General features: G+C 52.1%; 9 protein-coding genes across 9 annotated transcripts; 5 read left to right on the forward strand and 4 right to left on the reverse strand.

The window, feature by feature from the left end:
* Positions 1 to 563: 563 nt before the first annotated feature.
* On the reverse strand, positions 564 to 1847 carry NCS57_00727500 (MOSC domain-containing protein; the record flags this gene model as incomplete). Its single annotated transcript, XM_053057131.1, has 3 exons — positions 564 to 610; positions 668 to 1667; positions 1722 to 1847. The coding sequence occupies 3 exons, from the start codon at positions 1845 to 1847 to the stop codon at positions 564 to 566; spliced, it is 1173 nt and encodes a 390-aa protein (XP_052913326.1).
* A 655-nt stretch (positions 1848 to 2502) lies between these two features.
* Positions 2503 to 2918, reverse strand: NCS57_00727600 (Cytochrome b5 heme-binding domain-containing protein; the record flags this gene model as incomplete). The annotated part of the gene is made up of 2 exons (XM_053057132.1): positions 2503 to 2755; positions 2809 to 2918. 2 exons carry the CDS (start codon positions 2916 to 2918, stop codon positions 2503 to 2505), a joined length of 363 nt encoding a protein of 120 aa, XP_052913327.1.
* Positions 2919 to 3492: 574 nt separating this feature from the next.
* NCS57_00727700 (NADH-cytochrome b5 reductase) lies at positions 3493 to 4613 on the forward strand (the record flags this gene model as incomplete). The annotated part of the gene is made up of 4 exons (XM_053057133.1): positions 3493 to 3661; positions 3725 to 3812; positions 3868 to 4408; positions 4464 to 4613. 4 exons carry the CDS (start codon positions 3493 to 3495, stop codon positions 4611 to 4613), a joined length of 948 nt encoding a protein of 315 aa, XP_052913328.1.
* Positions 4614 to 5311: 698 nt separating this feature from the next.
* Positions 5312 to 7005, forward strand: NCS57_00727800 (MFS domain-containing protein; the record flags this gene model as incomplete). Its single annotated transcript, XM_053057134.1, has 2 exons — positions 5312 to 6755; positions 6809 to 7005. The coding sequence occupies 2 exons, from the start codon at positions 5312 to 5314 to the stop codon at positions 7003 to 7005; spliced, it is 1641 nt and encodes a 546-aa protein (XP_052913329.1).
* A 189-nt stretch (positions 7006 to 7194) lies between these two features.
* On the forward strand, positions 7195 to 7788 carry NCS57_00727900 (uncharacterized protein; the record flags this gene model as incomplete). The annotated part of the gene is made up of 1 exon (XM_053057135.1): positions 7195 to 7788. One exon carries the CDS (start codon positions 7195 to 7197, stop codon positions 7786 to 7788), a length of 594 nt encoding a protein of 197 aa, XP_052913330.1.
* Positions 7789 to 7980: 192 nt separating this feature from the next.
* NCS57_00728000 (uncharacterized protein) lies at positions 7981 to 8922 on the reverse strand (the record flags this gene model as incomplete). Its single annotated transcript, XM_053057136.1, has 1 exon — positions 7981 to 8922. The coding sequence occupies one exon, from the start codon at positions 8920 to 8922 to the stop codon at positions 7981 to 7983; it is 942 nt and encodes a 313-aa protein (XP_052913331.1).
* A 4757-nt stretch (positions 8923 to 13679) lies between these two features.
* On the forward strand, positions 13680 to 14678 carry NCS57_00728100 (uncharacterized protein; the record flags this gene model as incomplete). Its single annotated transcript, XM_053057137.1, has 2 exons — positions 13680 to 13816; positions 14081 to 14678. 2 exons carry the CDS (start codon positions 13680 to 13682, stop codon positions 14676 to 14678), a joined length of 735 nt encoding a protein of 244 aa, XP_052913332.1.
* A 459-nt stretch (positions 14679 to 15137) lies between these two features.
* NCS57_00728200 (uncharacterized protein) lies at positions 15138 to 16810 on the reverse strand (the record flags this gene model as incomplete). The annotated part of the gene is made up of 4 exons (XM_053057138.1): positions 15138 to 15686; positions 15733 to 16264; positions 16319 to 16476; positions 16526 to 16810. 4 exons carry the CDS (start codon positions 16808 to 16810, stop codon positions 15138 to 15140), a joined length of 1524 nt encoding a protein of 507 aa, XP_052913333.1.
* A 2035-nt stretch (positions 16811 to 18845) lies between these two features.
* NCS57_00728300 (Transcription elongation factor Spt6) lies at positions 18846 to 23256 on the forward strand (the record flags this gene model as incomplete). The annotated part of the gene is made up of 4 exons (XM_053057139.1): positions 18846 to 19013; positions 19074 to 19262; positions 19327 to 22942; positions 23003 to 23256. The coding sequence occupies 4 exons, from the start codon at positions 18846 to 18848 to the stop codon at positions 23254 to 23256; spliced, it is 4227 nt and encodes a 1408-aa protein (XP_052913334.1).
* Between the last annotated feature and the right edge of the window lie 1565 nt (positions 23257 to 24821).

Below are 24821 nucleotides of genomic sequence, written 5' to 3' on the forward strand. Positions count from 1 at the left end.
GCCAAGGATGACGATGATGAAAAACCCTGGACCTGAGCTCGAGTGGGGATTGGGCTGCCAAGTGGACCCCCTAGCGCTGTCTAGTGCGAAGCCACCTTGATGGGACGGGCGGGAGCCTGTTGCTCGCTGTTGATAGGTGCTAAAGCATTTACATACTTCTTGGCTAAAAATGCTATTAGGCTATCTATCTATGAATATGTAAGTAATTCATAGTCATTATCCTAGCAAGTCGCGAACATTGCTAGTTAGTCCCTTGCAGCATGGGACCCCAGCTGAGATAGGCGCCAGCCCAGATGTTATTAGTTTCATGTGATTCGACCGCCCTATGGTTGAACTAATAAATAGGCCTCGACCCTACGAACTTCCTTGTCCTTCGTATTTCTGTTACCCTACCTTCAGCGGCAGCATATCTTGTTTCAATACGAAAACCATTCAAGGCTTCAGTGTAACATAGTTCATTCATCTTTTGCGGGATAGCAGAGCACAAATTGACACTTTACCCCATGTTTAATTTTTATAACGCCTTTTTACCATCCTCCTCTTTTACGTAGGGCTTGTGCCCATCACTTCTTTGTCTGAGTGATCCCAAACGACGTCAGGTGTGGCCAATCTATCATCCAGCGTTAGAAAATCTGCCAACGACTTGAGACGAGACGAGGAAACATACCAAACGTTGTCCGGTCTTTGTTGATGTACGTCACCTTTGCCTTTTGTCCAACACGAATCTTCTTACCCAGCGAAGAGCCAAAACAGTACCCGTAGCGTCCAAACACGGGGCTATACTTTGCTCCCTTGTCTACCCTCCGGTCCTTGTTGAGCTTCTTCCACGCCATGCCCCTATCATCAGTCGCTGTCTTGCCCGTGTCGTAGTCGACAGTGATGCTCTGACACCGGTAGCAATTGGCCGTCAAGGGCATCTGGATATCCCCGTCAAAGGTCAGCTCGCCCCAGTAGTCCTCGACAAAGGCGCCCGATGCGCCTCGTACGACGATGTTGGGCCGGAACTTGGTTACGTCCATGGTATACCCCTCATCGAGTCTCGATGTGACTTGGTCATTTGACTCTTCTGTTACGACGAGGTAGTGGGCGATGTCGTTGAACACGAGAGATTCTGGCGGATGGGCCAATCCTGGGAGCAGCGATTGTATACGGCGTGTGAGACGGCTTCTCGTGAGACCCGATTTACTGTTGGGTGCCATGGAACCAAGAACAGGCCTAGACCCGTCTCCAATATAGACGAGGAGAACTTCGAAACCGAGACGGTCCGAGAACCAAGTTGACAGTTTGCCATCCATCTCAAAGGCTATCGCCTTGCTTGCATGCAGGCTCGTCTCAAACTCTTTGCGTCCTTTTGTTGAAGGATGGAGCGGAAATCGAATCTCGTCGGCCGTCTTTACGTCCTTAGCCTTGTCAAACTCAGTGCCTCGGCCACGCCAAGTCACTACCACTTCCGGGCCCTGGTCTTGGTAATAGTCGATTGAGGCTTGGAACAGCATCAATTGCAAGTAGTAGCCCGCCAGCATAGTTTCGTATTTTATCTCGCCCGTTTCTTCATCACGGTGGACCTTTTGAAGGCTAAAGGTGCGGTCTCCGACAACTCCGTACTTGCCAATACGGACTTCTTTCATCGGCGAGCCTCGAAGCGCCTTGACTGGGTAGACATAGAGCTGCAATCAAGAGTCAGTTGTGGATTTGGCTGAGATGTATGGTTCTTGGATTACCTGTGTGACCTCCAACTTGTCCCCATCATGTGGCCGGGAGGACAGGACCAGAGCAAGTGTGGTGAGCGCCACGAGAAGCAGTGTGATGACGATGATACCATCGCCAGCTACCCCCAGGCTGCCCATGGCTATCTCTCAGAAGTTTTGGGTTGCGTAGCAAGATGGGGTTGTTTTAAGAATTAGAAAAAGCTATGACAGAAAACGTTCGGCCCCGAATCGATCAAGACCAGGGCATGGGTTTATGTAGGTGTCCGCCATAGTTAAGCTTCGGCTCTTATCACTGCAAGTGGGTTGAGTTACTTAGACTATCGCTGGCGTAATGCAAGCGCCAAGAACCGCCCCAAGGATTCCTTTGCCTATTCCAGTAATTTCATCGACCACATCCTTAGCGTTCAAAGACGCACCGCTGATCCTGGCGCAACAGGCGGGGTGACATATGACGCCCTGAATCGAGTGCCCGGTCAAGTGTTTCACTGACTCGAGGGCTTCCTATCCACGAACCGGATATTCTTTACTATTTCCCGGTTGGCTTGGATTTGACTGGCGGTTTTGAGAATCGTTCACATCGGATGTCTCGGTTGGTAAGCGATCCGTAGCTGGGTATGTAACCTCCACCGCGGGGCGATTAGCATCCATCGTGGAGATACCGTTGATACTCGGTGGTAACGACTGAGATAATACACAACAGGGCAATTACTGGAACGATATCTTGATATTCACGAGCGATATTTAGCAATCTGACGAGATACGCTCACTCTATCGCCAATAGACGGTCAGGACTTTATTGTACCGAAGCAATGTTCACATAAAAGAAAGCCAGGATGGACAGCAATCCAACTCCAAAGACTGACACCACCCACATGTACAGACCAGAAAGCCGCTTCACCGTAGCTGTATTCTCCTTCTTGGAAACATGCAGCTCGCCAGCAAGCAGTTGTTTCAGCTGCTCCATCGCCTCCTCGCTATGTCCCACCTCGTGGAAAGCCTGTGTAGCGTCCGTCCCGAGCACTTCAGCTAGGATATCATCGCCGCCTCTGACAATGCTTGGTCAGTCGGACTCAGCAGGCAGAGAGAGTGAGTTACTGACGGATGTTTTGACATGTAATCAGTGATTTCGTACACCTTGTTGTCAATGGCGATGTACCCGGACGATTGTGTCGACTTGCTAGCGACATCTTGCAATGTGAATGTTGTCATGGTGGGATTTGTGTATGACGGCAAACTGCTTGGGAGTAGTTGTTCCTCTGAAGCACATTGCGAGGGCTTCTTTCATATATGCCACAAAAGGGGCTAGAAGAGAAGCCATACGGGGAAGCGTGATTGTCCAGACAACCCATCAACAGGCCTTGATTTGGAATCAATAATTCCACAACTAGCTATTTGGCTAGTCAATTGACCGATAGATCCTTCGCTGCTGCGACCATCTTGCTGTTCGTGCCTGGTTGCCAAATCTGTTACCAGATATGGCAACTTGTGCGGCCAACTGCCAAGATAACGATGGATACTCCAGCCACTCATAGCCAGGACGAGGACCGCAGTGAAACGAATCCCATATTCTCGTCCTTTTGTGTCGTGTGGATCTGCTATGGACTTTTCTCGGTCGAAATAGAGTGAAGCCCCTGTCTTCTTCATATGGACTTCCCCAAGTCAACACCCCTTATCTTCAGACGAAATCTCAGAACATCCCTACTCAACCAATTCCTCGAATCGTCCATTGGTCTTTTTTTTTTCATATTTCCCAGCGGCCTCTCTCTAAGCAATGTTCAGCAACATGCCCGTATCTTGGCAGCTTGACCACGGCCTACCTAAGGGTTTGGCGCTCTGCTTCATCTTGCCAGGGGTTGTCGCCGTCGGCCTTTCGTTCTCGACGCAAGTTGACAAGTCTCTCACCTTGTTGTCCGCAATTGTTCTCCTTGGAGGTGCATTCTACCTCGGTCTTGGTGAGAATCTTTGATTTCGACCCCTATCTACATCGAGCTGCTGCTGACATCTATCGTTGTCAGGCCCAAGACACAGAACTGTTCTCAAACCCGACGTTTTCCAAGAGTTCAAACTCGCTGAAAAGACCATAGTCAGCCACAATGTAGCCATGTACGACATAATTCCTCCATCATGGGACTCTTTCCTTACTCACCATCAAATTTAGCTATCGCTTCAAGCTACCATATCTCGAGTCGATCCTTGGCCTCCCTATCGGCCAGCACATATCCATCGGAGCAGCCATCAAGCAGCCTGACGGCAGCGTCAAGGAAATCATACGGTCCTATACCCCTATCTCGGGTGATCACCAGCCTGGCTACTTTGATCTCCTCATCAAGGCGTACCCAAAAGGGAACATCTCCCAGTTCGTGGCTTCACTTTCCATCGGTCAACCCATCCGGGTACGGGGTCCTAAGGGAGCCTTCACATATACCCAAAACATGGTGCGCCGGTTTGGAATGATCGCCGGGGGTACGGGCATCACGCCAATGCTTCAGATCATGACAGCCATCGTCCGAGGCCGGTCCAGCGGGGATAGGACCAAGGTAGACCTCATCTTTGCCAATGTTACGGGGCAAGACATCCTCCTAAAGGATGAGCTTGACAGCCTGGCACAGGACGCGGGCATTCGCATCCGATACGTACTTGACAAACCTCCCCAGGGCTGGAAAGGGGGAGTTGGCTACATCACGGCCGACATGATCACTGTAAGAAACCGAGCAAGGTCTCACTTTCTTAGGGGTTTCCGCTAATAGTGAACAGAAATGGCTTCCTGCCCCTGCTCCAGATGTAAAGATATTACTTTGCGGCCCGCCTCCAATGGTTGGTTCTCTGAAGAAGGTGACTGAGAGCTTGGGATACCAGAAAGCTCGAGCTGTGAGCAAGTTGGAGGACCAGGTTTTCTCGTTTTAGAAAGGGGGGGCTACTGAACGATTTCATGTTTACTCTGAATCATCACGTAGCTCAAGTCGGATGGCATTTCTATCTCGTCTTTGTAAGCAGTAGTACTAGGACATGCAGATGAGGAGAGAATTAGGCCGCCATAACGGATGACCCAAAGGACCCAAATTTACGACTTGGCAGTGACTTAGACAGGCATCGTGATCCCTCTCGATTATCGGTAGGTAGTGCAAATGAGGCCATGCATGTTCCACGCGTCATGGTCGCAATCGCAATACCAAACTAGGTAGTCAGATCCAGAGTCTAGATCCCTGCGATAACGTTAACCAAGATCGATCAGCCCAAGTAGTTTAATCCTTCGAACCCATCATCCATGGCCTCCCGCGCCACAAGACATGTGTCATGTCCCAACGCCTAGTCAGGCCCATTTGGCCCCGGATAGACAAGAGGCCCATCTTGTTGCCTGGAACGGTATAGCCCTGGTTGGCCCCCTAGTCCTCGTGTCGGCAACTAGTCTATCGACTTTCTCGATCGCCTCTATCTTGGCCTTTCTCAAGGCTTAGTCGCTTCGGCCGCTAGAGATGGCATGTCCATAAGAACCAGCTCAACCTGCGACAACTCGTCGATCTATTCGACATCAACCATCCATCGCAAAGGATCATCTTCAACTTAACTTTATCTTATCTCAATCTTCTTGTTTCTAGAACAAGATGAGTTCCACTCCCATTCCGGGCACCGTCCAGCTCGTCGACATACAGGGCGTGGTCCATGCCAAACACGGCGAGGGCCACAAGGACATCGTCCTCATCCCCCAACCCAGCGATCACCCGGATGACCCCCTTGCTTGGACTCCCAGACGAAAGTTGTTCAACATCTTCTGGGCAATGACCTGGTGTTTTCTGGCTGCCGCAATTATCTCGGGCCTGTCCCCTGCATACCTCATGATCGAGGCCGACACGGGTATATCCGTAGCCGACCTCAGTACCGGCAACGGCCTGCTATATCTCTTCCTAGGTTGGGGGACTCTCATCACTCAAAACGTCGCCCTCACTTATGGCCGCCGCATTACCCTGGTCGCCTCGATTCTGCTCACTACCTTTGTCACTCTATGGTCCGCCTACGTCGAGTCACGAGCCGAGCTGTTTGTCAACCGTATAATTCTCGGCATTGTTTCGTCTCCCATGGAAACTCTCATCGAAGTCATCATCGGCGATGTCTTCTTTATCCACGAGCGAGGTCTTTACATGGGCATATACTCCTGGAATCTCTGGTGCAGCGCCTTTCTCTGCCCTGTTGCCTCTGGCTTTGTGGCGGAAGCCCATGGTTGGCGTTGGATTCAGTACATTCTTTCCATTATCGGCGGAGTTCTTACTGTCCTCACATTTCTCTTCTTTGAGGAGACCATGTTCAGTCGCCCCGAAACAGTGCCTGCTGAAGCTCTCGAGATAAGCGCCAAGGGCGAAGATACCCCTGGGTTGATGGAAGCGGCGCCGGAGCAACCCTCAGAAAAGTCAGAGTCCAAGGATGCTGAGCAGAGACCTGCTTCGATCTCTGCTGGGCGCCAAGTTGACTACCTGGCTCAGCCAAAGACGTTTGTGCAAAGGCTAGCTCTATGGGGATTTCAGTCGCCGCGACCAGCGACCAAGCGCGCCATCCTCCTCCCCTTTCAGCTCTTGCGATATCCGGCCATTGTCTTCAGCGGTTTCCTCGTCGGCGGTATCCTCTCGTGGTATAACGTGGTCGGAGGTTCCTTGGCTCTCATCCTCGGCAACGAGCCATACAACTTTGGAACCAACACTATTGGTCTTTTCTATCTGGCCGCAGTTGTCGGTGTCTCCATCGGCTGTGTCCTCTGCAGCACAACGAGCGACAGGATGGCCGTGTGGTTTGCCAGGAGAAACGGGGGCATCATGGAGCCAGAACAACGCCTGTGGCTCTGCCTCGTGTGCATTGTCGCGCATCCAGCCGGTTGTCTGCTCTATGGAATTGGCGCCGCATACCACCTCCACTGGGTAGGAATCGCTTTTGGGCTTGGCCTCATCAGCGTGACTCTGCCGATCGGGTCGGCTTTGGCTTTCAACTACATCTTGGACAGTTACAAGGAGGTGGCAGGTGAGGGCCTCGTCACGTCTATTTTGATTCGTAACCTCATGGGTAAGTACAAAGATTCACCTCCTATTTCAGGGTTTTCTTCTCACATTATCCAGGTTTTGCTTTCTCCTACTCAGTCGTTCCAATGATTGAGAACCTGGGACTCAAGAATGCCTTCATCTTGATTGCAGTCCTTGGTCTTGTGCTCTGGTGCATGTGTCTGGTCATGATCCTCATTGGCAAGTCTGTGAGGCAAGGTTCGGCAGAGAGTTACTGGAGGCTCGTTGATAAGTTGGGCGCTAAATCGCACTGATAGCATCCATGTTATGGATATCGGTCTATTGTGACTATGTGGTGGTTATACAGTAATTGCAGGCTTTATTTGCTTCAAGTCTCTTTGAATCCGTTATATAATCGATCTAGGAAGCAGATCCACTTCAAAACCCACCTCGCACTAACTCGATCCTCTACAATCTTCTCTTCTGTTACATCCATCACAATCATGAATCCTACACTGGAGCTTCCAAGCCTGCAAGATGCCCCCGTCCGCCACCCAAACTGCTGTCTCAGCTTTTCATCCAAACTCGTTCAAATCTTGACCCGGATATTCTCCAGCGCGGCCAATCCAAACGGAACATCGACTGTACTCTCTATTGGGAGCGGCTCAGGGCTACTCGAGGCCCTTTTGCTCGCCCATGCCGAGACCAAAGACGACTCAGGGGCTCCCAGCTTCAACGTGGAAGGCGTCGAAGTCCAGCAGTTGAGTGGGAAACCCCCGGTCAACAGATATCTCCCAGAGCAGGCCATATACACAGTTCGCGGTACTTGGGACGTCGTTTCAAGACTGCAAGATCCCGATGTAACAGCCTTGATGTTTGTCTACCCACGACAGCCCGCTCTAGTCACCGAGTACATGAAAGCCATTGCTGAGCAGGATCTACGCATACAGACCATTGTCTGGCTGGGGCCTATGGCCGACTGGGATGTCTTTGAGCCTTGCTTTTTGGCCAACGAGCACCAAACGGAGTTAGAGAAGAGACAGGGGGAGGAGGCTGGGCTCGACGAATATGAGATGATGGCTGTGTTGAGAAAATGAGAAACCGAGAATTCAGCCAAAATTGACGCATTAATGTCAACGTGCCAGGAAACCACTAAGGACTGCCCTAGATGATACCACTCCAGCTTCAACGTTTTTATCGCTCCGATTCTCCCAGTTGAGTAAACACCATCAACACTGCCGCGTACCTATAAACCGTCAGAACAACTCTTGTGAAACGCTATGAAAGTCTTACGCTGCCGTCGCTCCAAGAGCCTCAAAGGGCTTCGAAGCCATTGCAAATGACAGTACCAGAAGAAATACGAGCACAAACGTGGTGATAACCGCCAGTTTGGCCCGCAACCCGTCCATGGCCTGGAGCACCCAGATGGGCGTGATGAGCATCACGATGCCAACAGCAACAATCACGACAGAGGCAGTCTTGTCCATGCGAGAATCCGAGTAGTAAGAGACATGCTCAGCGTCATATTCTGCTGCTGCCTTGCCCTTGTGTTTCCATATTGGCAACGTTCGGATAGTCAGAGAGGTGTCTATGAGGCGTCGCAGAGGTGTCTTGTCTTTCTGCACCAGGCAGATGAGATCTTTTTCATGCTCCAGGTACTCTTGCTCTTCGGCTGCTATTGCCACATAGTCGTGATTATGGTGCCAGTTTCTGATGCTTCTTATGTCGCGATGGGGTGCTTCGGGAAACCTTCGGAGCTTGGACTGCTGAAGCACAAAGGCATCTAGTTCGTGGAGTCCCATGAGTTTCATGTCAATTAAGTTTGTTCTGGTGTACTCACTATACCTGTAGAGCTTGTCCGATATCAGCTCGGTCAAGGCCCTTCGGTCTTCTGCGTCTCCTCGAAACCTCCCATTGTGTCGGTCTGGCGATTCGCGTCGGCTATAGCTTTCATCCAGCTCCTTAAGTTGCTCCTCCAAAACTGATATCTCGTCTTGCAATGCAAGGGCAACTCGAACGTTGAGTGTACCAAAGCGTCGGAGAACAAACCAGTCATCCTCAGATGATATAAACTCAGTGTATCCCTTGTAACCAATGAACTTCCACGGTTTGCGCTGGATTTCCTCTTCTAACGGGGGTGCATTCTCTGTGTTGCTGGACGATATCTGTGTTGTCGAGCCCTGTTGTGTTTCTGAAGAAACACGGGTATGTATTGATGCTCTTTGCGACATTTCGAAGACTCTGGAACATTTAGCATCGGATGCATTGCAGAACAGTCTTCAAACCAGGTAGTCAGACGCACTTTGATGTACTGTCTAACGACTAGGCTGTGTCATACTACCGACACAGCCAAGAGGTCCTTGCAGGTGTATCGCCCAACAAGGCGAAATGAAGTGGCGGATGCCTACAAGTATCGAAGTCACAGAATAATCAGTTGCAATCTCAGAATTCTTGTTCCATCAAAGGCTCTTGTTGATCATTTGTGTTGGCTACAGAGCCCCCGTTTCCGAATATCAGATCAGGCTGCCTCCCTTGTATCTGGTTCACACAAAGTCCAGCTTGTCCGTAGTGTGTTCGCAGTTCTAAAATAAAGCCTGGTGAAGGGGTTCATTCGAAGGGCTTTTGCACAGCCTATCGCCGTTCTGCTTTCAACCTCTTGTGTGGCACTTTTGAACGCAGTCGTCAGTTTGGGCTTCCAGCCATTGGGCCCCAATCCTCTCGCAGCCAGCCTGCTTGACATGGGACCGAGGCAGAATCGGGCGGGCAGTTTGGTGAGGCAGACCGCCTGCAACGCGAATTTTCTGTCTATATAACTCAGTAGTGATGCACACAGAGTGTTATCCCCTATCAAGATATCTTCGAAGAATACTACGGCCAAACACCAGCTGCTCATCTTGAATACCTCTCGCCCCCTACAAAATTGCTTCAACATGACTCCAGAAAACCACGAGGCGACCGAACTAGCGGAAATAGAGCCCAATCAGATAAATGATCACATGAATCAGAGCTTGGGGCCGGTCAAGTCCAAGACGTCGGCCTCCCAAGACAGCAATGACCATCCCCTGAAGGGAATCAAGGCCCGCCTCCCAGAACCTCAGTATCGCACCGTCGCCGGTCACGTCTCCCGCAGAGCCAACACATCCGTGGCAGCAGATCCTCCTCCTCCTCCGCCAGCCCCTAGTCGAGCGACATCCTCTGATCAGCGAAGGAGACAGCGCAAGACGGACAGTGGTGGTTTCGATGATGATTCCGACGACTCGGACTCAGGTGATCAAAGGCCAGGCCAGCGCAACGGCAGTCCCAGTGCTACAGGTCGTCGAAGCCGACCACGGGCCCAGGACGATCACGAACCTTCATCCGCTGGCGCATCCTCCCGACCTTTCGAATCGTTCCAGTTCAAACCTATGCAGTTCAATAAGGAAGAACAGGAGCGCCTTGATCGTCGACGCGAATTGAGTATCATATCATCCATTTGGAAGGATACAATGCCACTCCGAAGACGAAACTGGAAGCAAGCAGCCAAAAGAAGAGCCCAGTTGATGGATTACATATGGCGGAATGATTTCCCCGGGCCCAGCGTTGGTTGCTTTGTGGTTCCTAGCTTTCCGGCTCCTGGAACCATTGATCACCAGCACCACGACGAACGATTTGGCGTATACCTGGAACGCCCCCTTCATCAGGCGGCTATCGAGGCCATCACTCATAATGTTCACCCAGTGATGCAGTTGACTTATCGGTTCATACGTGAACTTGAAAAGGAGGTAATCCTACGGTGCGAGGAGGTGAACCATGCACAACACGCCGAATCCCCCTCACACCTCCAGAGAGAAACCAGAAATGCGACCCTCCTCCACATGGCAGCACACTTGATACCAGAAGCGGCAATAGTGGAAACTACTGATCTTAGCATCGAGACTTGGTCTGGCGCTGTCAATATTTTTGCGGAAGCGTTAATCAACAAGATGATGAGATGTGCCGAGAGTGGACGAGGCTGTCTAGATTCTCCCTTTGCGCAGCCACCACTGGCATTCGCAAATAGTGAAGACCGAACTCGGATCTTTCTCTTCAATCGGAAACGACGCGGGATAACGAACGCTTACATGGAATGGCTGTGTGAGGACGTGGATATAGATTCCATCCAAAAGTGCCCCATGGAGTTACTCGACGGTCTCCGGGGAATACAGAGGTTGAAGTCATCAAGGGAAGGGACTCGGCAAGAATTCATATCCCACACCGAAGTTTCCAATGGCACACCCTGCCTCTGCGTCTCACTCGTTATGTTCAAAGGAAACCAGCCGCTACGAACCCAAAGGGTCAAGCTTGATGAGCTGTCTCGTATGGGTTGGATTCGCGACACACATGCCCTTTTTTTGGCGATCTTCTTTACTCGAGGAGGCTATCCCCGGGGAACAAGGGACCAGGACGGCGGTGTTCAAGGTTGATATGAACTGCGCTGTCCTGGCAATTCAACATCCAGACGGTCAATGGATTGATTGGAAAGATATTGAGGGTGGAGAATGAATCAACTGAGCATAACGAGCAAGGCCGAAGACATTCGAAGTCTGTTTGACGTGGCAGTATCCAAGTTTCATCAATCAAGGCATGTATGAGCTCTCTCACATGAGCCTTCTGGCTGATCTACAATCATGATACTTTTTAGTGTAGGGGGAAACTGGGGCCTCGACGATTGATAAGAGGATGAAACTATTCAATTCTGTAAAATAACCACAGAGCGTGACTTCTAAGCAAGGATGCATCTAATTCATCGATATTAATCGACTTTATACTCACTCGTGATATGTTCATATAGTTGTTGTCCTATGAGGAGGCATAAACCTCCAGCCTAGTCACGACGGGGATTGGAGCCAACCACATCGTAGTGCAGATCAAGTTTTGAGCCGAGCAGGAAAGCGTCAGGATTATCTTCTTGCTCGAACCCAGGTCTCTCCACCAAATGTACGTTTCAGAAATCATGTTGTGCCTCTCTACTCAGTAGCCAAGGCGACCTTGCAGTTGTAGAGCCCGACAAGGCGGATGGGTCGCCCAGGGGGCTTGCCAGGGTAACTAAGCTACAGGAGAAGTAATTGTAATTTCATAACTGCGCAAGATCGTGGCAGTTACTCATTGGTCATTTCGTATACCACAATGCCCATGTATACCAAGTATCGATCCAGGGTGATGGAGGTTTGATCCACGTCAAGTCCGGTTCAAGCACAGCGCAGAGATACAAGAGGAAGCCAGGGGGAAACGTCATGTCGACGGACACTTGTACAGCCCGCCACCGCAGTTCTTTTCCTTTTTCGTGGGATCCTAGTCCATAACCTTCTTCCCCGAAGGATAACACACGGCCACCCAATCTTCAGCCACCAAGTAGAAATATGATCTTCTCACGAGTCTACCAGTTAGTATGACATCCTGACTTAGCTCTGGTGATTATTTTGGAGGCACTCTTAGTAATTTCCAACCGCGTAGTAGTAGCAGCTTGCGAGATAAATTATCAACCCGTTTCTCATTGGTTTCGGCTCCCAGCCATTGGGCTCACCGCCAGGCTCACAGCCTCCCTCAGCCCGACTTACAGCTAAGGCAGAATCTATTGGGTGGCTTTATGAGCCACACTACAATATACATTTTCTGTTTATTTAAGCACACAGTAAGCGCACTTGAGCACTACGCCTGACATCTCCCGATACTCTTGCGACTAGTCTTGGTTACCCATCTCGAACACCGACGCGCGTTACGAATTGCTTCACTATGTCTGACGGACCCCCGCCAGCCATAGATGACTGGATCAAGGCACCCCTTGATATAAACATCATATTCGGCGCAGGCCACGTCATCAGAAAGGATACAACTGCCGTTGCCAATCCTCCACCATCAACCCAAAAATAGTGACCCAAGCGAACAGCAACGATGATTCCAGTGGCAGTTTTACATATTAGGGGGAAGGGTCGTCAGGTTTGGCGACCACTGTCTCAAAAGGGTGACGAACCATAGCCCGCGGATCGTGCATATCGAGTTTGCGAGTCATCCCAGGTCCATACTCTGTCGTTTGATGGGGGAGAGCAGAATCGCCTTCTCTCAGACACCAGCTACGAACCAAGTCATTCGTTTCAGAACGCATTGCCACACCAAATTCAATATGCAGAACAAGCAACCGAAAGGCGGATCTAGTCCATAGACTTCACGTCTGAGGACAATAAAGCAGTCGCTCTGAGATGTCCGAAATCGACAGCTTTTTGGACGTTCGGAGTCGTTCCGTCCAGCGCAACAGGGAGGCATCAGCCAGGGTTGGTTCAAATAGCATTGTCTTTGAACTTTGGGGTTCAGGCGGCTGCTAGGGTTGACTAGGAGGAGGAACGGATTCAGTTTAAGTCTTTCCGAGGTGGAACAAGGGGTTACTTCAATTACGGTGGTCAGGTTTCATCAATCAAAACTGGATGTAGAAGCTTTCTCATCGGGTTCTTTGAGTCCATATTTGCATACGGGCGTATAATTACCTAACACCAATTGTGATTGAGCCATGGGGTAGGTATGACTTGTATAGTGCACGATACCTACCTAGTCAGCAATAGTCCAACCGTTCCTGACCAAACTTCAGTCGCCTGCTCGAGAAGTGCCACAATATCTATCTACCTATCTAATACCTCGGTACTTTCTACTTAGCCATAAGGGTCTGGGCGATTGATAAGAAGATGAGGTTATTCAAGACGTCAAAATAACAACAAAGCGTGGCTTATTGACTAGCACCTAGCCTTAGTAGCCCGCGGGTTATCCTCGTCCCCCCACTCCTAAATTGGTAGGTTAAAGCGTCATCTCTCAGTCAATGCCCTCATCGTTCAAATCAGCAACAGCATTCATTTCCTAGAGAAGCAGACCTCACAAGCTTGGTCAGCGACAGAAGGAGGCAGCCTAGTTTCTGTGTCACCTTACACCCTTCAACCCTTTCCTTGAAACTCCTTCTCCCCCGCACATACTCAACCCTCTCGGCATGCTACGCCGAGCCATTTCCATCATGGCATCGTCATCCCCCAAGCGTTTTGTCCCGTTGAAGAAGGGCCCCCATGACGTTCCCAGTGACACTCCCGCTCTCCGGGGCGTCGTCTTTGACATGGACGGCACGCTTTGGTAAGATCGGCGCTTCCCCTTGCTTCGTTTATCTAGTTATGCGCCTCGGAGGGTTTTTACCCCAGCCAGTTCCCCGGCTCGGCTCGTTACCCTACACCGAGGCGTAGGACCTGGTTCAAGAGGTCTTGAAGGTGGAATATTGAGGGATAATGGCTTGCAGCATTGGAATTGGGATGGTCCTTGGCTGTTGTTGTGCCACTTTGCTTCAGACTACCATTCAATTGGGTTGTCATACACTGAATATGAGTGCTAACCACCTCACAGCCAACCTCAGACTTACATGTTTAGAGAGATGAGGCAAGTCCTTGGAATCCCAAAGACAACAGACATCCTCGAGCACATCGACACCCTCCCAGATCACGAGCAAAAGACGGCCCTCGAGTCCATCCGCGCCATCGAGCGCGAGGCCATGAAGTCGCAGACCCCGCAGCCGGGCCTCATGACCCTCATGGCCTACCTCGACGCCAACTCCATCCCCAAGGCCATCTGCACCCGCAACTTTGAGGTCCCCGTGCAGAACCTCCTGGAAAAGTTCCTCGAGGGTTCTCGTTTTCACCCCGTCATCACCCGTGACTTTCGGCCACCCAAGCCTGACCCCGCTGGTATCCTGCACATTGCCAAGGACTGGGGCCTGCAGGACGGGACCGGCGAGGGAGACGCCAGTGGACTCATCATGGTGGGTGACTCCATCGATGACATGACGGCTGGGAGGAAAGCTGGTGCTGCTACGGTGCTGCTGGTCAATGATGTGAATCGAGAGCTGGCCGAACACGTCCACACGGACCTGGTCATCAGCACGCTGGATGAGCTGGTTGATATTCTCGAGCATGGCTTTGTTGGACGGGTAATGGATGATGAATGAAATGGGGGAAAATTAAGACAACACGGCGCTCTGTAGGACATGTATCACCTAGCCGCTGAACAAGAACGATACCAATTTTTTTCTTCACCAAGCAAAATAAAGATCCCTACTCAAACGCTGATTTCATTTCATCTGGCTTTCCTACGTGGTCCTAATTCCTGTACGAGGGCCCTCCTCCTACACGGCTAGATACAGAAGAAAAAACCCCCAGAACCGAGATCGAACCAGATCCGCTGCCTCCTCAAGAGATAGATGTGATCAGGCCTCTGGTTCTAGACGAGCTATGTAGTGATTTGAGTGTGATGATGGTCTGTCTAGAGACCACGATAAACATGTTCAAAACAGTGCGCCGAGGTATGCTAAACGAGTATCAGGGGGGCTGGGCCGCTGTTTTCAATATGTGCGGGAAGGGTGGTGTAAAAGTGTACAGCTTTTGGGCATCACACGGTTTGAGGCGCTCTATACGCCATAGCCCGGGTTTGGCGGCAGTCCAAATCTTCGGTTCTCCCTTCGGAGCTCGTCGGGAGTCTCCTTACGAGGTGGGGGAGGAGGAAGAGGGCCACCAGGGGGAGCTGGTCGGACCGGCAGGCTGAATGTCATAGCATTTGCGCTCATAGGGCCAGCACTCTCAGGGTAGCCCGACACCTTGGGGATCGAGTTTGTCGTGGCGACACGGGGCAGTCCAGGATGCGCCGAACCCGGCGTGCGGGCAGAGCCATAGCCGTTGCGAGGTGGCGATCGGCTGTGGCTCGAACCGTACTGATCCCGAGGAGAGATGATTCCAGCCCCAGCAATGGGGATCTCGCCAGAGGTGGGAGTATGGCTTCGGTCTTCGGGTTGCGGCTGGCTCTGAGTAGGGGAATCGCTCGACCGGAGGAGCTCCTGAGTCGCGGGGGAAAGTTGAGGGGCAAGATGGGATTTCCGGTTGTCACGCTCAATCAGTCCAATAGCCCACTCTCGAAGATCGACTGGTGTTCTCTTGGCGGCTTGAACAAAGGGATCGCGATCCTGGTTCCGTTAGTAAATGTCAGACAGGCTGGGCTGCATCTCTTACAAAAAGTTCCTGGGGAGTTGGTCGAAGTTCAGGCTCCTTGTAGAGACACTTCTGGATCATGTCCTCGAGGATGCTGGGGAATGCATCACTCTTGGGGAGCTTGGGCGCCGGCTCATGAACAATCTGCTGGAGCAGGTCCAGGATACCAGCAGGGGCGCAGTCACCATCCGACAGCTGTTCGCTCGCCGCAAAGGGAAACTTGCCAATGGCAAGCTCCATAATGCTGAGACCGAAACTCCAGACATCCGACTTGACCGTGTACTTTTCTCCCTGGATTCGCTCGGGGGCCATGTAGGTAGAGGTTCCAACAAAGGTGTCGGCGATGGAGTTGACGAGCTCGCCCGAAACACCAAAATCGCAGAGCTTGATATGGCCTCTCGAGTTGACAAGAATATTGGATGGCTTGATATCACGATGCATGATGTGATGCTTCGTGTAGAGATATGTCAAGCCGCCGAGAGTGGCTTCGGCAATCTTTCCCAGTACATCGACACGGACGGGACCAAACACCTTCGAGACTCGGTCAAGGGCGCTAAACATTAAGTCAGCCATCGCGTCCCCTGTAACTAGTCCAAACCATACTCACCCAACGTCCATGTACTCCATGCACATAATAACATCATTGTTGGGATTCAAAAATGCACCGTAGAATGTAACGATGTAGTCGGAGTGGCATCCATGCATAATCTGGAGTTCTCGAACGATTCGCTTCCGTATCTCTCGCTTGGCTTCGACGTGAATGACCTGAAACCATTAGTGTCTTGCAAAGTTGGGCCGGTGGTGGTGAGCCTACCTTGCGAGCCATGACAGTTCCTGTTGTGAGGTGCCTGACTTTGCTAACGGTGCCGCCGTTGCCAGAACCCAGCTCCTTAACGATCTCGAGGTCTTCGGGTCTCAGATCCAGCTTGTACTCGATTCCAATCTCCAACTGCTCATCTCTGCCCGCATCTTGGCTCCCCGAGTTGAAGTCGTGTCGGTTGGTTTCGGCGGTTGGTGGGGGTCGAGGGGCGGCGGCTTTGAGGGCAAGACCTTTGACGTTTTTGCGCTTCATGGAGCGCGGAGCAAAGGGATCGGCCATGATGACGTCGGGTGAGCGATCGCGCTCGTCTAGTGAGGGTAGAGGAGATGTAGAGGTTGGGCGTAGCGAGGCCTGAAGTCGAGTTCAGTCAGACACAGCCAGTGTCTGGCTGATGCTCCCCGCGACGGAAGATCGAGGATGAAGACGGAGGAAGACGACAGCTCTCGGGAGCCTGTGGAGATGACAAGTGCTGAGATGCACGAGTATCGATCAAAGCAGCGACCAGAACAAGAGCCGCGTCGATCGAAGGGGGGGTCGAGGGCCGCGTTGAGATTCTCGCTTGGAATTGCTGTTCGGTGAAGTGATCTGGAGTCCAGATGGCGTCGGAGCACACTGTGACTAGGTCGCAGCAGAAGATGACTGGGTGGCGTCGCCGAGGAGAAGAAAGAGTTCTTTGACAGAATGCGAAGCAAAGAACCAAGAGTATCCGTCGACCGTGGACTTATTAAGAGGTCTGGTCAAAGCGTCGCTGAAGATTGCACGGGGTGTCGTCTATCACGGCTCCTGGTTAGGCGCGGACAGGCAGGACAGTGGCCAGTGGAGGGCGGGGTTCGACCAACGATAACGTGACGGGAGTGGCTGGAGGTGCGCTGAGCGAGCTGGAGGCGCAGGCGCAGGCGCAACAAAGGACGTCGAGAGGACCAAGGCGGCAAACAAATCACATCAAGGAAAAGGGGGCCAAGACGGGTTTGCGATACAATCACCGTCTCTACAAACCAGCAGCGGCGGTCATCCAAATTATGTACCTCAGATCTGGTGGGCCACTCGCTGTAAGGGGAGAGACGACGACGGGACGGAGTAAAGGTTTATAACACGGAGTAATTATAGCGGCTGATTGAGGCCCAAGCCCAAGCCCAGGAGGTGATGCCCCTGGTTGGCGATTGGGGATGGAGACTGGCCAGGTAGGGATTTGAGACACTCCACGCCTCGAGCTAGGTGCACGCATCGACTCAGGATTGCGACGAGGTAACATGGGAGCTGTGTGATAATTTAGGTCCTACATTAGATTCATACGACAGGTCAACCAGGTCAACCAACCCCCCATCTCCCGGCTCCGTCTGGTCGACATCCGTGGCTGCCGTAAATCACGACACTGGTAGAATAAGAATACGCGGAATCCATTTAGATAGGAGGTTCAGGCGAGGCTTGACAGGCATGATTTCGTCCCGCGGTTGAGCATGAAAAAAGGGATGATAGACCAGACGCTCCTGCAACCACCGGTCGATTCGGCACTATCACGAGGTCGGCACTTGGACCAGGTTTGAGTGAGATTTTGGAGACTTTGACGAATTGAATCCGGCTCCGTTTGCAAGAGAGTGAGGTTGCATTAAGAAATTCACCATCGGTGTCGCGCATGGAGCCAAACGCCTTGTCCTTGTGTAGATTATTATCCAGACCAGCATCAATGAGGAGGCTCAACTTTCATGGATCACTGGATGAATGATTATGTCAGGAATCCTCCTCGGCGCCCCGAATTCTCTGCATTGCACCATGCCTAATACGAAAGGGGAAGTTCCAGCCACAACGCCACACTCTGTCTTGTGTGCTCTCATGGCTGGTCCTAGGATATTTGAACGAACATTTTCATTGAAGTAAAGAGTAGAATTAAGAACTCGAGTCGAATATTGTAAGGATTAAGTTTAGAAACTTCGGGACATCGCTCTTAGGATGTACTTTTATTTGAGTAAACTGTCAGGGCGCTGAAGAGCAGACGCCAAAGCTGAGAGAGGCTGCACTCCTTCGGCCCGGAATATCACTGCTTCCGAGAACCCCTGCCAGTCGCGACAAGGCTGCACGCTGCACGTGTGTTGCTCTTCCAGCGCATGTCCAAAAAAATACCAAATACCAGAAGCTTTCCAGGAAAGCTCATCATCAAACTTCTCCCATCTTTATTTCCTCTTCTCTGAAAACGCGAGTCCAGTGAGCCTGGGAAAAAGCTCGCGACCGACTTTCTCGCTCAGTTCTCGAGCAATCGACCCCCGAAGCCGACCAAGAAAGCTTTGTTGCCTGCGCGGCAGCATCGCAAATCGTCAACATGAGCAACAGCATGCGCGATTTAATCTCTGGGGAGGCCGAGTTGGACGACGAGGAGGACGACGAGTCTTTTGACGAGGATGATGGTGGCAACCGCAGACGGAGACCTGCCGTCGAAGACTCGAGCGAGGAGGAGGAAGACGATGACGATGAAGAGGAAGCTCGCAAGGTTTGTTTTGGCCTCGAGCCTCTAAAATAAGGCACTGTGGCTTATGCGCTGATTCTACAGGTTCGCGAAGGTTTCATCGTCGACGAAGATGAGGACGAAGACGACGTTGACGAGGATGACGCTGATGTGCGACCCGTGGTCAAAAGAAAGCGAGAGCATCGCGACCGTGAAGAGGAGGAGCAACTAGATGAAGATGATCTAGAGCTGATCGGCGAACAATTTGGCGAGCGACCCAAGCCGCAGAGTCAGGTGAGTTTTCATGACGGCAGCCTGCGCGACCTCGACCCCTTGGCACCTCTAACCTTTACCACAGTCCCAGTACAAACGTCTTAAGCGCGGCCATCGCGGCGAAGATCGCGCATCCGAGCGTCGTGGCCTTGAAGAAATCTTTTCCGACGACGAAGATGACGCGGGCGAGCAACGAAACTATGGCAGGTCATACCGAGGACAGGTCGACGAGTTTGAAGACTTCATCGAAGAGGACTTCCCCGACGACCCGGATGTGAAAGCACGGGAGATGGAAGATGCTGAAGTCGCCCGACCCAGAGATCGCGGTGTTGGTCATGTCATTGACACCACCAATCTGGACAAGGACGCGTTGGACGACATGGAGGCTATCTTCGGCAATGGCGAGGACTACGACTGGGCACTCCAGATGGAAGAGGAGGAAGAAGACCGTGAAAGGGAGGAGCAGGCCATCGAACTCAAGGATGTGTTTGAACCGTCCCAGCTGAAGGAGAAGCTCCTGACCGACGAGGATAACGAGATCCGCTTCACCGACGAGCCTGAACGATTCCAACTCGACCGAAAGAACTTCAAGAACCTGCAGCTCACCGCCGAGCAGTTCAGAGAGGAGGCACGGTGGATTACCAACCAGCTGTGGCCAAAGAAGGGCCTGGCCCCCGATCTGCAGAGCCCATTCGGCAAAGCTGTTGGCAAAGTCCTCGAGTTCTTCATTGTCGATGAGGTGGAAGTGCCCTACGTCTTCCAACACCGCAAAGACTACCTGCTTCATACTCGAAAGACGCGCAACCCCAACCGCGACGATCCTGATGCCCCTGAATATGTCATCAGTGCCGAAAAGCTACTGAACCAAGATGACCTCTGGAAGATTTTGGAGTTGGATATTAAGTTCCGATCTTTCGTGGACAAGAGAAACTCGCTCGAAAAGACCTTTGAGAACCTTCGAGGCTTGGATATCAACGACTCGATTGTGGAGGAGATGATTCCCGAGGCCACAACCATGGAGGAACTCCAGGATCTGCAGGACTACTTGCATTTTCAATATGGACCCCAGCTCAAGGACCTTGCCGCCATGGCTGGCAACCTTTCCCTTACGAAGCGGCCGGGTTCCAAGTCGAATCTCCTGGAGCGAGTCCGCCAGGGCAAGGCATACAACTTTGTTCGTGCCTATGGCATTAGCGCAGACCAGCTCGCCAAGAATGCTTTGCGACAGGGAAAGAAGGTGTCTCCTGATGATGACGCTCAATATCCTATGGACTTGGCCGACAGCTTGATTGATGATAACTTCAGCACAGGCGATCAGGTCATGAACGCAGCACGACAGATGTATGCTGAGGAGCTGTTTGCCAGTCCGAGAATGCGCAAGCATTTCCGAAACTCGTACTACCAGGCTGCTGAGATCAGCTGTCGACGAACCGACAAGGGACTGCGCAGGATCGACGAGACTCACCCTTACTACGAGGTGAAGTACTTGCAAAACCAGGCCATTGCCGACCTTGTTCATCAGCCTGAGCTCTTCCTCAAGATGATGAAGGCCGAGGAGGAAGGATTGGTCAGCATCAAGCTTGATATGCCCGCCAGATACGACTTCCGCAGGCAGCTCTATCAGGAGTTCGAGTCGGAGAACTTCAGTGATCGAGCGGAACAATGGCGGGAAGAACGCAAGAAGGTCCTCGACGTCGCATACCCCAAATTGGAGAAGATCATTGCCAAGAACGTCAAGGAGGTTATCCGAACGTTCTGTCAGGATGAGGTGCTCAAGATGTGCCGAGAAGAGTACGCCAAGCGACTCGACCAGGCGCCTTACAAACCCAAGGGCATGATTTTGGGTACCACTCCTCGTGTGCTGGTTCTCTCCAACGGTATGAGTGACCCTGCTCGCGATCCCGTCTGCTGGGCTTGGGTCGAGGAAGATGGGCGAGTGATTGAGCAAGGAAAGTTTGGCAATCTTGCTCGAGACGAGCGCCAGCGAGAGGACTTTGTTGAAGTTGTCAACCGCCGTCGACCCGATGTGATTGGTGTCAGCGGTTGGTCTGCCGATACCAACAAGCTTGTGCGTGACCTGGAGACTCTGGTTACCGAGAAGGGCCTCATGGGTCCCGAGTTTGAGGACCCAGACACAAACGACTACCGCACAGAGCCTTTGGAGGTTGTGGTGGTGAACGACGAGGTGGCCCGCCTGTACAAGGACAGCCCCCGAGCGCTTGCCGAGCACCCGAGCCTCAACCCCGTCACAAGGTACTGTGTTGCTCTGGCACGCTACATGCAGAACCCCATGAAGGAGTACGCGGCCCTCGGTAGGGATGTTACCTCCCTCTCTTACCACCCGTGCCAGAACCTCCTCCCTCCCGAGAAGCTGGCCAAGTATCTCGACTCGGCCATGGTCGACATGGTCAACCTCTGTGGTGTGGACATTAATGAAGCCATGACCGACAGTTACACTGCCAACCTCTTGCCGTACGTCTCGGGTCTGGGACCACGAAAAGCCTCGAGCGTGATAAAGGCGATCAATGCCAACGGCGGCGCTGTTAATACCAGAGATGAGCTCGTTGGCGATCCCGATAGCGGCAAGTTGCCAGTCGTGGGCCCCAGGGTGTGGAACAACTGCGCGAGTTTCCTCTTCATCGAATACGAGGCCACTAACCCGTCTTCTGACCCTTTGGATAACACGCGTGTGCACCCTGAAGACTACGAACTTGGCCGCAAGATGGCGGCCGACGCTCTGGAGCTTGACGAGGAAGACGTCAAGGCTGAGACAGACGAGAATGGCCCGGGTGCAATCGTGCGGAAACTCTTTAAGCAAGATGAGCAGGACAAAGTCAACGAGCTTGTCCTGGAGGAGTATGCAGAGCAGCTTGAGAGGAACTACAGTCAACGCAAGCGAGCCACTCTGGAGACGATTCGTGCCGAACTCCAGGCTCCTTACGAGGAGCTGCGAAGGAACTTTGGCCTGCTAACGGCCTCAGAGATCTTTACCATGTTCACTGGCGAAACCAAGTTGACACTTTGCGACGGCATGATTGTGCCCGTCAACGTGCGAATTGTCAAGGATGACTTTGCCATTGTCAAGCTGGATTGTGGTATCGAGGGCAGAGTCGAGGCTCATGAAGCCAGCCACCGCGCGTCCATCAAGGAGGTGCTCAGTGTTGGACAGACAGCGCAGGCCAAGATCCTGGACATCAACTACAAGGATTTCATGGCCAAGTTGTCAATGCGGGAAGACTCGCTGCGGATTCCGTACAAGCGGCCAATCAACTTTGGACGTGATGGGTGGGATTACGCCCTTGAAGCGGCGGACAAGGAGGAGCTGCGGGAGAAGGACAAGACCACGGGCCGAACGCAGCGTGTGGTCAAGCATCCCAACTTCAAGCCATTCAACGGTATCCAGGCCGAGGAGTACCTCGGATCGCAACCCAACGGTGAGGTGATTATCCGTCCCTCGTCCAAGGGTAACGATCATCTGGCGGTCACGTGGAAGGTTGCAGATGGCGTTTACCAGCACATCGACGTGCTGGAGATGCAGAAGGAGACGGAGTTCTCGGTGGGCAAGCTGCTGCGCGTTGGCGGCAAGTACACGTACAGTGATCTGGACGAGCTGATCGTGGAGCACGTCAAGGCCATGGTGCGCAAGGTGGAGGAGATGATGCGGCACGACAAGTTCCAGAGCCGATCTCGGGGAGAGACGGGTAAGTGTGACAAGATGGATTGGATCAGACAGGGGGCATGATGCTAACAAGGGGCTGCAGAGAACTGGCTAACGACATACATCAACGCCAACCCGAACCAGTCAACGTATGCATTCTGCATTGACACCAAGCACCCTGGGTACTTCTGGCTGTGCTTCAAGGCCAGCCGGACGGCCAAGGTGATAGGGCTGCCGGTACGAACGATCCCGCAGGGCTTTGAGCTCAAGGGTTACCAGTACCCGGACATGCGAGCACTGTGCAACGGTTTCAAGCTGCGATACCAGAACGAGTTTTCCAAGATGGGACGCCGTTAGGTCGGCAGCCAGATAGGCAGGCTGAAGGGACGACTAAGGGGGAGAGCGGGAAGCACATGTTTGATTAGACTTGGAATGAGGATGAAGCTGCAAGTGTACTTTAGGCGTAAGTTAATGAGTTTTCTTTTGCGAAACGAGGAGATAGAGGCGAGCTATGGCAGCAGGGAAAAAATGAGAACCAAAACCAAGCTTAATCGACATGATTTGACGCATATCGAGCCGTTTGCCTAGGGGTGCATTCACATGAACGAGGAAGCCAACACTGTGAGATGAAGGCCGATGATAGGCATCCATTCGCCCTATCTCGAACTGACCTTTGACTCACGGTGCCTAGTTGACAATCTCATGGATGAGCATGATTGCGTATCATGTTGCGCCATAGGCCGATAACGTTTAAAGAGTGATATCACAACTCAAATCTCGGAAGGCAACCGAGTTAAACTTGATAGGAGATGATACGATCAAGATAGAGTATCGCGATATCTATAAGCGTATGCAGATAGTCATGACTATGAGGTGAACCATGATTATGGTTACGCCATGGCCGAGATGGGTTGATAAGGTGCTTCTCGAGGGGGAGTCAAAGGAAAGTCACGACGCCAGCCACGCGCTAATGTTGCCAACTCTGAGCATAATGGCCCATCTGGAGATATCACAAGCACTCGGCCTCGAGTTGCGTAATTCCCAAACAGCTTTGAACACTTGTCCACTGCAACTGAAGCAAAGAGTCGGTGATTGCGATAAGAATGGGGCATAGGGACGATCATGGGACCTCTCTTGGAGTCTACTGGTTCTTGTTGCTTCTGGAACGAAGCGGATACCTCGGGCGTGGTCGTCGCGAGAGGCGCCATGAGTGGCGAGCTGTGACGTGTGGCTCATGCATGAGCGATCGCGGAGGAGGGGGAAGCTGAAGTCGCGGTTTGATCTTAGGGGGTTTGTTGGTTCCATGAGGCTCAAAAAAGGGGATCGAGAACTAGCTGGAAAGAGCTCGAGCTCAATTGAAGCTTGCAATTGGGCAATTGGAGCCCAACTTGGCTCAAACCCCTGAGAAGTTGCTCGAGTGCTTTCTGTTGTTCGAGGTGTCGTTCGGGAATGGGTCGATGAGGTCATGTGCACCGCTGCGCCTGACGAACAGGAGCGCGTGGCCCGCTGAGTCAGTTCCAGTTTCGGGGAGACCCACTCGATGGATGTCAATGTCAGCCAGGCAAGAGCTCGAACTCCGAGAGCGGCATCGGACTTTGGGAGTTTGTAACTTGTCTATCCTATCATGATGGGGAAAACTTGATGAGATCGGGTTCTTGTTAGGTTGGAAGAATGGCGACCCACACGTTGGTTTTGGGAAGGAGGCTCGTCGGTAGGTAAAGGTAGATTTGGCGGGTGGTTCCCCGGCAGATGCGGCTCGTTGGAATTGGTCAATGTGACGCTGGGAGTAGTAAGAATCAGCCAATATCCGCGACAAGTCCTCTGTTTTGCATCTCAAGACGAAACAAGACGATGCAGACACGTCTGGGCCTCAATTGAGTCTCTAGAATGATGAAAGCATACTCACATACTCCCTCGTATCT

Source organism: Fusarium keratoplasticum, chromosome 5 (genome assembly GCF_025433545.1).
Source record: "Fusarium keratoplasticum isolate Fu6.1 chromosome 5, whole genome shotgun sequence".
NCBI classification, from domain to species: domain Eukaryota; kingdom Fungi; phylum Ascomycota; class Sordariomycetes; order Hypocreales; family Nectriaceae; genus Fusarium; species Fusarium keratoplasticum.